Below are 13,402 nucleotides of genomic sequence, written 5' to 3' on the forward strand. Positions count from 1 at the left end.
GTTAAATAGAAATATTGCTTTTATTATTTGCTATGGATATTATGCCCACAGAATCAAACTCCAATATCCAATTAAAAGCCATTATATCATAAGGCCTACAAATTGACTTATACAATAACCCCCCCTTTCCTAAATAAGACTAGGATGCATACCAGTAGTGTGCCTAGCAAATCTGAACTGCATAAATCTAAACAAGTACATCAGTAACAATTTTCTGTGCCTTTGCTGCCATCTATGGTCATACAGATTGTTGCAGTCTAAATATGTAGCCCAGAGTAGGTGGTAGGGAAGTTTCATACTGTATTCAGGTCATGAGATAAATGGCTAATAGATGTAGTCAGAAATAACTAAATTTTTATTCCATTCTGCAGAACAATTGAAACTCAAACTGAAGAATATGATTCAAGGTATTAAGAAATATTTTTATTTAAAAGAATGCATGACAAATAAGAACCTTACAAAGTATAATCTGATCTTTTGGATTCTACAAATTGGGTTGGAAAGGCACAAAAGAGATAAAAACTGGATTGAGGCTGTTTACTCTTTTCACTCTGGATTTTTTTTATTTAAAAGGACTTCCTTTAATTCATTTGTTATCCATTAATCTGTCTCAACCAATGTACTATGTTGGCCTATCATGACATTTAAACTTAGCATTTAAATTTCAGAGGCTTTAAAGATCTTGAGAGGATCAGCTGCCTCTTTCTACTGTGCAGTAATTTTGACCAGTTAGGCCAGTATGAGATTTTTTTTTCCAATTTGGAAAAAAAAGCAACTCAGAAAGTGTTACCCAAATAGTTACAAGATGCGAACAATAGTGGTTGGTAGGAATGGCAACCTATAGCTGCCTTTATCTTGTCATGTTATCTGAACAACTACAAGACAGCAGTAACAGCACCCATGGGTAAATCTCTTATCCATGGTTTATGTTACACTGTGCCTTGAGCAAACATCCATTTAAAATGACATTATTACTAAAAATGTGTGGTATAGAAGTTGGTAAGATGTAAACTAAAATCAACTAAATGTTCAAACTTTGCCCTTACTTGATTACAGAACACCTCAAAACAATTATATTGTGCCTAGTGAGAATGGTCTTCAAGTAGATTTATAGTTAAAGGCTTTAGATAAAATTATAGTTTACATCTTAGACTATGAAATTGATTGAATATTATTCCCCCCAATCAATTTAGTTATATTGTTGAAGACTACAGTCAGGTAAGCAAACAGGCATTTTTTAAAAAATATAAAAGTACAGGTAGTCCTTGACTTACAACCACAATTGAGCCCAAAATTTCTGTTGTTAAGAGAAACATTTAAGTGAGTTTTGCCCCATTTTATCTTTCTTGTTACAGCTGTTAATAACAAGGTTGTTAAGTGAATCTGGCTTCCCCATTGACTTTGTCAGAAGGTTGCAAAAGGTGCTCACATGATCCTGGGATACTGTAACTGTCATAAATATGAGTCATTTGCCAAGTGTCTGAATTTTGATCATATGACCATGCAACCATTATAAGTGTGAAAAATGGTTATAAGTCACTTTTTTTCAGTACTGTTGTAATTTTGAATGGTCATTGAATGAACTATTGTAAATCAAGGACTACCTATATGTATGAATGGACATTTCAGAAAATGTTGGATCCTGCCTACTCTTATTCCATGTACCAGCTAGTTTAGAAATGTGGGATGTCGGCTTCATTTACTTTAATTGACTGCTTTAAACTTGGAATGTCTGTTAGTTTATGGTGAAAATTGTAGGGTTTAGTGTGTATTTCAAAAACTTGCCTTTGTTTTCTTTTCAGGGTGAATCTGAGTAGCAGAAATCCAGTATATATGTACTGGAGAATATTTATGTTTGAAATTTTAAATTTTATTAAATGTATTAAAATATTTATACCTATATGACAAATAAATATATTTTAATCCTGCCACAATTTGAGTCAGTATTTTAAATTGATTACAAACTGGATTATAGTACTTGCTGATGTTTAGAACTATAAAATACATCCATGTCACCTTAGCCAGGATTTTATTTCATTCAGTAAAGTGTGAAAATGTAATTAGTAAAACATGAATTTAGCCACAAGGGCATACTATTCAAGCCATTTTGCAATACTGAGGCATAAAATGCCTCACTCTGCCCTTGACCATTATGAAAACCAACTGGGTGATACTATTTTTATCCCATTACAAGCAAATCTCATATAAAGAAAAAACAATTAAAACATTTGCAGTAGGCCCGACAACTAAAAACCAATAAAATGACAATTCAGATATAAAAGGACTGAAAAATAAAAGCAGATTGCTCAATCTGGCTAGAATGGCCCCCAGAATATTTGTTCTCAGCACGCTAAGTGATTTTGAAGAGAGGGCAAGCCATTCCAGCCAGACTGGTCTGTTTTTATTTTTGAATTAATCTTATCTATTTTATCTATGCTATGGATCTTGCATTGACTATCAGTTACTTTCCAGGTGCAATTTAAAGTGCTGATTTGACCTAGAAAGCTCTTTAGGATTGTACATAGGTACCAACTGGCCTGATCTATTAGGTTACTTAGTGAGAAACTGCTTCTAATGCCCTACTTCTGGAAGGAAAAGGGAGCTGGGGAGCTGGACAGCAGCAGTACTAATTATTTGGGGAGTTTCCCTTTGGAGGGAAGGTCAATAACATAGGTACAAAGTGCTCCTAATGAAGGGACCTGGTTAGCATTTGGGACATTGAATTCTGGACTAAGTAGTTTCTGAATAGTCTTTGTAAGCAGCTCCAGGTAAAATGTTTTGCAGTAGGTAGTCTAATTAGAAAAAAGGGCATGAGTCATTGTACCCTATTAAGGTTTTTTTTGTCCCAGGTAAGACTATAAAGCCAAAGTTGCAAGCTATTCCTATGAGAATATGATACAAATACAATTTTTACTTTATCATGAAACATGGTATTTTTAGGTTTTTTTTTACTTTTAATCCATCCATTGCTAACTTAAAGATGGCTTTGATTTTTAGGTGGCCCCCATGTAATCTGTGAATTGACCCAGTATTAAAATTTGTATCATAGCTTGCTAACACAAAGAATGCAATGTTATTTAGACAAAAATGATTAATTGCACTCAAGACAACAGGCAAATCTGTTCCAATCAGTTTCCAAGCTTCAGAATTTAGGCTGCTGTTTTTGTGTATAACAGAAAAAAAATGAAGATCAACCAGTTTCTTAATTTCTTGATGTTATATATAATATAGCACCTGATGTTATATATAATATAGCACCTGTCACTGGGCACTATCTAACAAAATGAAATTCAATGGTGAAAAAAGTAAGGTTCTACATTTAGGCAAGAAAAACCAAATGTACAGGTATAGTATAGGGGGTACCTTGCTCAACAGTAGCAACTGTGAGAGAGATCTCAGAGTTCTAGTGGACAATCACTTAAATATGAGCCAACAGTGTGCTGCAGCTGCCAAAAAAGCCAACACAGTGCTAGGTTGCATTAACAGAGGGATAGAATCAAGATCGTGTGAAGTACTAATACCACTTTAAAATGCCTTGGTAAGGCCACACCTGGAATACTCCATCCAGTTTTGGTCACCACGATGTAAAAAAGATGTCGAGACTCTAGAAAGGGTACAGAGAAGAGCAACAAAGATGATTAGGGGATGGAGGCTAAAACATATAGGGAACGGTTGCTGGAATTAGGTATGTGTAGTTTAATGAAGAGAAGGGTGAGGGGTGACATGATAGCAGTGTTCCAATATCTCAGGGGCTGCCACAAAGAAGAGGGAGTCAAGCTATTCTCCAAAGCACCTGAAGGCAGGACAAGAAGCAACGGATGGAAACTAGTCAAGGAGAGAAGCAACCTAGAACCAGTGGTGTAGCGTGGGGGGTGCAGGGGGGGCGGGCCGCACCGGGCGCAACATCTGGGGGGGCGCGCTCGCACTCGCAGCTCTCTGCCCCTGCCTGGCTCACTCACTCTCTCTCACTGCAGTGCTGGCTGTGCGAATCCGATCCGAGCCGCCGGGTTGCTGCCCACTGTGGAGGGGGGGGTGCCAGGCACAAATTACTTGCCTTGCCCCGGGTGCTGACAACCCACGCTACGCCACTGCCTAGAACTAAGGAGAAACCTCCTGACAGAACAATTAACCAGTGGAACAACCTGCCTCCAGAGGTGGTGAATGCTCCAACACTGGAGGTTTTTAAGAAGAGACTGGACAGCCACTTGTCTGAAATGGTATAGGGTTTCCTGCCTGAGCAGGGGGTTGGACTAGATAACCTCCAAGGTCCCTTCCAACTTATTATTATTATTATATCTGGTGGTGACTAATTCATCAGGGTTGCAAAAAATTGTCATCCTCTGATTGCATAATTTTTTGGCCCACATCTGGTAGCCTTACATTCTTTCAGACTAAATCTAAACCGCTTTTTATTTTGACTGATTTTTAGATATTTTTAGTTTTATTCTATTTTCATAGCACCTTGTCTGATGAAATCCTGGTAAGTTAAAAGCTTGTGTCCCCTTGTGAGTTTGGCTGGTCTTGATAGTATTTGTTCAACTATGGATTATAAACCAAAGTGCAAGGGGTGCTGTGGGAGATATTCTCCCCCGTGATTCCGCCCACATCTTTGGTTTTTATGTATTTACCTTTAATCATTGGAAACACGGAAATACAGACCTAGTATTTTTCAAATTGCCTAAACAGAAATGAATTTTAAGTAGCCTCTTAAGCAGGCATGCATATATAATTACAAAAATTATTATTACGGAAGAAAATAAGACAAGTTCCAATTAGGCAGCTTTCAAATGAATGCAGACACCGTTGTTTCTCATTCATTCCTATATCACCCTGTTTGCATCATGGCCGAATCAGTCAGTTCGTATTTGTTACGGCGCTGGCAGAGGCAGCATTTGGTCACGCCCCTCGTTCGGAGCACACCTCCTCCCAGCCGGTCACGAGCGAATAAAAAAGCGCGAATTCGGAAAGCGAATCAGGAGAAGGTTTGGCTATAGTCGAGTGAGGCATCGCAGACTGGAGAGATAGGCCCTGACAATAGACCTCGGACGGCAGCAATTGCGAAGGACTTGGTCTTGCGCAGTGGAGTTCTTGTCGATCCTGGGAAATTGTGAGTAAAAAAAGAGGGAGGTGCAGATGCTATTCTAGGTCAAAGCCGCGTTTTCCTGCACTGGGTTCCCATCCCAAGTGGTTCTTTCTGGCTAAATTTTCCTCCTGTAAAATCTAATGATGTTTTGTATTGTACCAAGTCTAGCTAGTGTCCCAGGCGTTTGGCCTCCACCCCCTTGATGCTCCTGTCCTCCTCTTGTAGAGCGCGTTCCTCTGCCTCTCTTAGCGACCGAGACAGCCCTGCTGAGCCAAGGCGAGATTCACCTATTGCCCAATGAACTTGAACTGTCGCTGTCTCGCTTGCTCCTTCCACATGAAGACCTTCCTCTTCAGTATGATTAGAAGAGGGGGGGAGGGTTTGCTGCTGCTCATAAATTGCTACTCATACATCGATCATCCAAATTAGTATCAAGAAATACAAAATACTCCCTCTCTTTGTATCCTTTGTAACTCTTACAGCTGTACCAAGTGAGGTAAACCAAAAGCACCAAAAGTTTCTATTTTAGACTAGTGTTTTTCAACTTCAGTTTTAAGATATATGGACTTCAACTTCCAAAATTCCTCTTATCAGCACGGAGAAATGCTGCTTTAAAGCATTGTAGTTTGAATTTAAAGAGAAAAGGGTTGTGTTGCTTTGGCTTCTTACTGTCTTACAACTACAGCTGTACATTTATTACACAAACACAATGTCTAGCTGTTGCTTTCTTTTTACTTCTGCCACTGTTGCACAAATATGCTGTTGTCATAGTCTCGAGTAAATGAATGGTGTTATTCTGTTAAATGAAAAACAAATCAAAGAGTTTAAAGCAGAAAAAATATATGACCACATTTTTCATTGCCTTCATAGACATGTTTGCTGACAGTCACCAACTCCCTACATAAAATAAAATTCATGTTCCAATATTGTATTTTTAAATATATCTGCCTTACTTTGGTTAAAATGAGGTGTTCTTCTTGTTTTCTCAATAGGCAGCAAAATTTCAAGGTATGGTTGGGTAGAGATCTTATTCTTTAGACATATAGTTTAATGGATAGTCCTTGCCTTAAACCATTTTTATTGACTTTGAACTTGTAACAGCACTGAAAAAAGTAACCTATGACAGGTTCTTGCACATATGAACATTGCAGCATTCACACGAACAGAATTTGGGCACTTGGTAATGAACATGAATCTTTGACAATTGCAGCATACAAGGGCCCTGTGATTTATCATTTGCGATATTCCCAGATGATTTCTGATAAGCAAAGTCAATGGGAAAAGCTGGATTTGTTTAATGACCAGGTGATTCACTTAACCACAGTGATTCACTTAATAACAGTGCAAAAATGGTTGTAAAATTGAGTGCAACTCTGTTAATAATTGCCTCACTTAGCAATATAAATATTTGCTCCACATACTATTTGTATTTCTCACATTTTGATTTTGTTTCTGCAGATTTTTGTTGAATATCTCCTATCCTTAGGATGTTTGCAAAAGCAACCAAGACTTTTGTGAAGGAGGTTGACTGTGGAGGAGACTTAATCTCTGTGTCATCCCTGAATAACTTAGATAAATTACAGTTCCTGAACTTAGTCACAAAGAAAAAAAAAACTTGGTGCTGGCAAAATCCAAAGTACCATCTCTCATCAGTTTCATTGAATGATGTGCTTGTTGAAGATATACATGAACCTATAAAGCCAGGTAAAGTCACAGTTACACACTGTTATAGGAGATAAGAGGAAGTGCAAAGTACTATGCATTCTTGTATAATTACCTGCTTTATTACTGTTGTTGAACTGTTGTTGAAATAGTTATCATTTTTTCAAAATGTTGGATACAGCAATATTACTTTACATGTTATTTTGCTCTTTTGTTGGTTTTCTGGAAGTTTTTGTTGGTTTTTGGAAGTTCTTCTGGAAGTTTTTGAAAACCATTTTCAATCAAAATAGTTCAGATTAATCTATTAGATAATTTAAATTGTGAAACTTTCTACAGTTTCATTGATTTGTGGAAATAATCCAATTTAGGTTGCACCATTTTTATGGGGTGTGTGCTATAAAATGACTTACTTGCAGTACTTAATATGTTCACCTACAGAAGAATAAGTGCTAAAGTCTGTTCATGTAGTGAATGACTCAATTTGTATTCAGAAAGCACTTTGACCCTTCAGAATAGCAATAATTAGTGATAACATTTTTTTGAATATTGCTAAATTAATACCTATAATTTAGGAAGTCATTGCTTTTAGTCAGATGGAAATAGAATAGAATAGACATGGAAGGGACCTTGGAGGTCTTCTAGTCCAACCCCCGCTCAAGCAGGAGGACCTATACCGTCTCAGACAAGTGACTGTCTAGCCTCTTCTTAAAAATCTCCAGTGATGGAGCGCCCAGAATTTCTGTAGGCAAGCTGTTCCACAGGTTAACTGTCCTCATTGTCAGGAGGTTTCTCCTTAATTCCAGATTGCTTCTGTCTGATCAGTTTCCAACTATTGTTTCTTGTCCTGCCCTCTGGTGCTTTGGTGAATAACGTGATCCCCTCTTCTGTGCAGTAGCCTCTCAAATACTGGAATACTGTTATCATGTCACCCCTATTTCTTCTTTTCTCTAGACTAGCCAAACCCAAGTCCTGCAACCGTTCTTCGTATGTTTTAGTCTCCAGGCCTTTAATCATCTTAGTTGCTTTTCTCTGAATTTTTTTCCAAACTCTCAACATCTTTTTTGTGATATGGTGACCAAAATTGGCTGCAATATTCCAGGTGTGGTCTTGTTGTTGTTAGTTGCGAAGTCGTGTCCGACCCATCGCGACCCTATGGACAATGTTCCTCCAGGCCTTCCTGTCCTCTACCATCTTCTGGAGTCCATTTAAGCTCACGCCTACTGCTTCAGTGACTCCATCCAGCCACCTCATTCTCTGTCGTCCCCTTCTTCTCTTGCCCTCAATCTTTCCCAGCATTAGGCTCTTCTCCAGTGAGTCCTTCCTTCTCATTAGGTGGCCAAAGTATTTGAGTTTTAGCTTCAGGATCTGGCCTTCTAAAGAGCAGTCAGGGTTGATCTCCTCTAGGACTGACCGGTTTGATCGCCTTGCAGTCCAAGGGACTCGCAGGAGTCTTCTCCAGCACCATAATTCAAAGGCATCAATTCTTTGGCGCTCAGCCTTTCGTATGGTCCAGCTTTCACTGCCATACATTGCAACTGGGAAGACCATAGCCTTGACTATACGCACTTTTGTTGACAGGGTGATGTCTCTGCTTTTTAGTGTGCTGTCTAGATTTGCCATGGCTTTCCTCCCCAGGAGCAAGCGTCTTTTAATTTCTTGGCTACAGTCCCCATCTGCAGTGATCTTGGAGCCCAGGAAAATAAAATCTGTCACTACCTCCATTTCTTCCCCATCTATTTGCCAGGAATTGAGAGGGCCGGATGCCATGATCTTGGTTTTCTTAATGTTTAGTTTCAACCCAAGTTTTGCACTCTCCTTCTTCACTCGCAACAAGAGGCTCTTTAGTTCCTCTTCACTTTCTGCCATTAGAGTGGTATCATCTGCATATCTTAGGTTGTTGATGTTTCTTCCGGCAATCTTAATTCCAACTTTTGATTCATCTAGCCCTGCCTTTCTCATGATGTGCTCTGCATATAAGTTAAATAGGCAAGGCGACAGTATACAGCCTTGCCGGATTCCTTTCCCAATTTTGAACCAATCAGTGGTTCCGTGTCCAGTTCTCACTGTTGCTTCTTGGCCCACATATAGGTTTCTCAAGAGACAAATAAGATGGTCTGGTATGCCCATCTCTTTAAGGACTTGCCACAGTTTGTTATGATCCACACAATCAAAGGCTTTAGCATAGTCAATGAAGCAGAAGTAGATGTTTTTCTGGAACTCTCTAGCTTTCTCCATGATCCAGCGTATGTTAGCAATTTGATCTCTAGTTCCTCTGCCTCTTCGAAATCCTGCCTGTACTTCTGGTAGTTCTCGATCCACATACTGCTGGAGTCTAGCTTGTAGAATTTTAAGCATAACTTTACTAGCATGAGAAATGAGTGCAATGGTGCGATAGTTTGAACATTCTTTGGCACTGCCTTTCTTTGGAATTGGAATGTAAACTGATCTTTTCCAGTCCTGTGGCCACTGTTGAGTTTTCCAAATTTGTTGGCAAATTGAGTGTAGCACTTTTACTGCATCGTCTTTTAAGATTTTGAATAGCTCAGCTGGAATACTGTCACCTCCACTAGCTTTGTTGTTGCTCAGCTTTTCTAAGGCCCACTTCACTTCACATTCTAGGATGTCTGGCTCGAGGTCAGTGACCACCTCATTGTGATTATCAGGGACGTTAAGCTCATTCTTGTATAGTTCTTCTGTGTAATTTTGCCACCTCTTCTTAATCTCTTCTGCCTCTGTTAGGTCCCTGCCATTTTGGTCCTTTATCATGCCCATTTTTGCATGAAACGTTCCCTTCATCTCTCCAATTTTCTTGAAAAGATCTCTGGTCCTCCCTATTCTATTGTTTTCTTCTATTTCTTTGCATTGTTCATTTAAGAAGGCATCCTTATCTCTTCTAGCTATTCTTTGGAATTCTGCATTTAATTGGGCATATCTTTCTTTTTCTCCCTTGCCTTTTGCTTCCCTCCTTTCCTCAGCTATTTGCAAAGCTTCCTCAGACAGCCATTTTGCTTTCTTGCATTTCTTTTTCTTTGGCATGGTTTTGGTTGCTACCTGTTGTACAATGTCGCGAACCTCTGTCCATAGTTCTTCAGGCACTCTGTCTATCAGATCTAATTCTTTAAATCTATTTGTCACCTCTACTGTATATTCAACAGGGATATGATTTAATTCATACCTGACTGGCCTAGCGCTTTTCCCTACTTTCTTTAATTTAAGCCTAAACTTTGCAACAAGAAGCTCATGGTCTGAGCCACAGTCAGCTCCTGGTCTTGTTTTTACTGACTGTATAGAGCTTCTCCATCTTTGGCTGCAGAGCATATAGTCAATCTGATTTCTGTGTTGACCGTCTGGTGATGTCCATGTGTAGAGCCGTCTCTTGGGTTGTTGGAAAAGAGTGTTTGCTATGACCATCGTATTCTCTTGACAAAATTCTATCAGCCTGTGCCCTGCTTCATTTTGTACTCCAAGGCCAAACTTGCCTGTTATTCCAGTTATCTTTTGGCTTCCTACTTTAGCATTCCAATCTCCCATGATGATAAGGACATCATTTTTGGGTGTTAGTTCTATAAGGTGCTGTAGGGCTTCATAGAACCGGTCAATTTCATCCTCTTCAGCACTGGTGGTTGGGGCATAGACTTGGACTACTGTGATATTGAATGGTTTGCCTTGGATTCGAACTGAGATCATTCTGTCATTTTGAGGATTGTATCCCAGTATTGCTTTTCCTACTTTTCTATTGACTATGAAGGCTACTCCATTTCTTCTGAGGGATTCTTGCCCGCAGTAGTATACCTGATGGTTATCTGAATTAAATTCACCCATTCCTGTCCATTTTAGTTCGCTGATACCTAAGATGTCGATGTCTAGTCTTGTCATCTCTTGTTTGACCACGTCCAGCTTTCCTTGATTCATGGATCTTACATTCCAGGTTCCTATGGAGAAAGAATCTTTACAGCATCGGACTTTCCTTTCACCACCAGACATATCCACAGCTGAGCGTCCTTTCGGCTTTGGCCCAGTCGCTTCATTCTTTCTGGCGCTACTAGTACTAGCCCTCTGCTCTTCCCCAGTAGCATATTGGACGCCTTCCGACCTGAGGGGCTCATCTTCCAGCGTCATATCGTTTTGCCTTTTGGTACTGTCCATAGGGTTTTCATGGCAAAGATACTGGAGTGGTTTGCCATTTCCTTCTCCAGTGGATCACGTTTTGTCAGAACTCTCTGCTATGACCTTTCTGTCTTGGGTGGCCCTGCACAGCATAGCTCATAGCTTCATTGAATTACGCAAGCCCCTTCGCCACGACAAGGCAGTAATCCATGAAGGGGGGTGTGGTCTTACTAGGGTTTTATAACGCGGTATTAATACTTCATGTGATCTTGATTCTATGCCTCTGTTTATACAACCCAGGATTGTATAATTTTTTTGGCTGCTGCTGCACACTGCTGGCTCATAGTCAAGTGATCATCCACTAGGACTCCAAGGTCCCTCTCACAGTTACTGTTTTTAAGCAAGGTCTCACCCAATCTTTATTTATACTTTTGTTTTTTCCTGCCTAAATGTAAAACTTTGCTTTTTTCCACATGGAAACTCAGTTGAATAGGGCCCATTGTTCAAGTTTGTCAAGAACTTTTTGCATCCTGAATTTGGGATACTAGCTATTCCTGCCGGTTTGGTGTCATCTGAAAATTTGATGAGTTCTCCTTCAATAATTCCCTCATCTAAGTCATTTATAAATATATTGAAGAGTACTAGGCCTAAGATGGAACCTTGTGGTACCCCAATGCTTCTCTCCATGGGGATGTAGTAGGTTTAAATTGAATTCAGGCATAATATCCTGAAAAACCGTTCAGTAGTTTAGTTTTTAAAAAACTGCTATAATTAATATAATTAAAGACATAATTTTTCTTTCAGAAAATTGCTTTTACTTGCTATTTCAGATTTTTTAATCTGGTGGTATCCAAATTTGTGGATTACAGTTCAGGATCATTGAGGAACTTCGTTATTTGGTGTTTTTAAAGATGTTAAAGATTTTTAACTTTAAATTGATAACCTTGTTCCTTCACTGGAGTTTATACTCTTGCTGTGATTACTGTTACTGCATCTTATTGATTGAGTTCTCACGCCATGCTAAATCACAATGTAATTTTTTTTTGTCTGGCTCTGTGAGAACTCATCCTTATGGTTTGCAAACTATGTTTTTTTGTTAAATTAAGCAGGACTGTATAAAATACTGGATTTTTATTTTTGTTCTATAACTCATTGGCTATTTCAGTAATACAGGTCATCCTTGACTTACAACTGTTCTTTTAGTGACCATTTGAAGTTACAAGGGCATTGAAAAAGTGACTTATGACCATTTTTCACACTTAGGACTGTTACAGAATCCCCCATATGGTCAACCCATTTTCAAAAGCTTTTTTATTATGATGTATCAGTAATGGCTAAAATAGAATTCAGAAAAGCCATGCATGATTTACTATAGCTTCTGCGACTCAGTCTGCTTCAAACATGTCAGGGCAACAGCTCTTGTAAGTTTTCTTTGTTTTACTGACCTTTAGTTCCATTTAATTATTTTAAATGAGCCTTTTAATTTGTAGAAGAAAATGAATATTAAATGTATAGTAATCTCTTAGAATTAAGAATTAGCTTGAGAGTATAGGACTGCATATTACCCCAACACAAATGCAACACTCCAAGAAATTTAGAATAGGAATGTCTGTTCTGTGCTAGTCTTTCTTCCATTCCTCCTTTAATTCTCCATTGGCTGAAAGTTATTATTTCAGTGTGCTTTTAGACGGGGTTGACTTTGGTATCCAGCAAGATTTATATCAAGTTGTTTTATTTCCTTTGTCCTTAATTTCGTGCTTTGTTCACTATATTGTTCAGAGTCCATCAGAAATAGGGGTGGACTCTGGGGTGGTATAAATAGATAGACTAATCACAAATAGGCAGACAGGCAAAGCATGGCAAGACTTATTTTATGACTATTTTGTTTTCACAGTGGATAGAGAACTTCTGGTGGAATTCAGAGAACTCTTTACTTAGAATGACTGCTATTATTCTTTAAATGTTCCACGTGCATGGATGCATTTCTAAGACCTTTCAAACTATTGTAAGGTTTATAGCATACAGATTCATACATTCCAAGAATGGGGAATTTATGATACCCAAGCAGCATTGATAAACTCCCAGTAGACTCTACTAGCTTGACCCACTGGTTCAAAGAAACTGCATTTATTTTAGCATCATGTGAAGGATCACAGATTCTCCATCTTTGGTTTATTCATTGGATGATAAACATTTTTAAATACAGGGAGCAGTGAAAAATAGTGACTAAGTAAGTCAGTATATGTTTCAATATGTTTTGTTATCAATAGCGTTTGATTTTTTAAATTTAGATTGTGCTCCAGTTTACTGTTCTGTAATTTGATATGTTGCTTTTTGTCCCAAGTTATTGTAGAGTCTGACTTTGTGAAGTATGAAGGCAAGTTTGAAGACTGTATCAGAGGAAGCATAGAAACTTCATTAGGAAGAATTAATTTAGGAACTGGAGGAAGCGATGTTGTAGAAAGTCTGTCCTCTTTTGGAAATCTTAAAAAGCAAGAAGTTGACTTGCACAAGCTTATGAAAGATGTGAAGGGAAGGTACATATTTATT

General features: G+C 38.6%; 1 protein-coding gene and 1 long non-coding RNA gene across 2 annotated transcripts in view; both read left to right on the forward strand.

The window, feature by feature from the left end:
- Positions 1 to 336: 336 nt before the first annotated feature.
- Positions 337 to 1,929, forward strand: LOC308678304. Its single transcript, XR_014028637.1, has 3 exons — positions 337 to 407; positions 1,194 to 1,218; positions 1,803 to 1,929. It is a non-coding gene; the product is annotated as an uncharacterized lncRNA (long non-coding RNA).
- Positions 1,930 to 6,547: 4,618 nt separating this feature from the next.
- Positions 6,548 to 13,402, forward strand: part of GSDME (gasdermin E) — a 30,717-nt gene continuing 23,862 nt past the window's right edge. Inside the window, exons 1-2 of the mRNA XM_081345674.1 lie at positions 6,548 to 6,787; positions 13,197 to 13,389. Of these exons, the coding sequence (XP_081201800.1) occupies positions 6,571 to 6,787; positions 13,197 to 13,389 (410 nt within the window). The 5' untranslated portion in view covers positions 6,548 to 6,570. The remainder of the gene's footprint in view (positions 6,788 to 13,196; positions 13,390 to 13,402) is intronic.

The sequence above is a fragment of the Vipera berus genome, assembly GCF_964194415.1.
Source record: "Vipera berus genome assembly, chromosome: Z".
NCBI lineage: Eukaryota > Metazoa > Chordata > Lepidosauria > Squamata > Viperidae > Vipera > Vipera berus.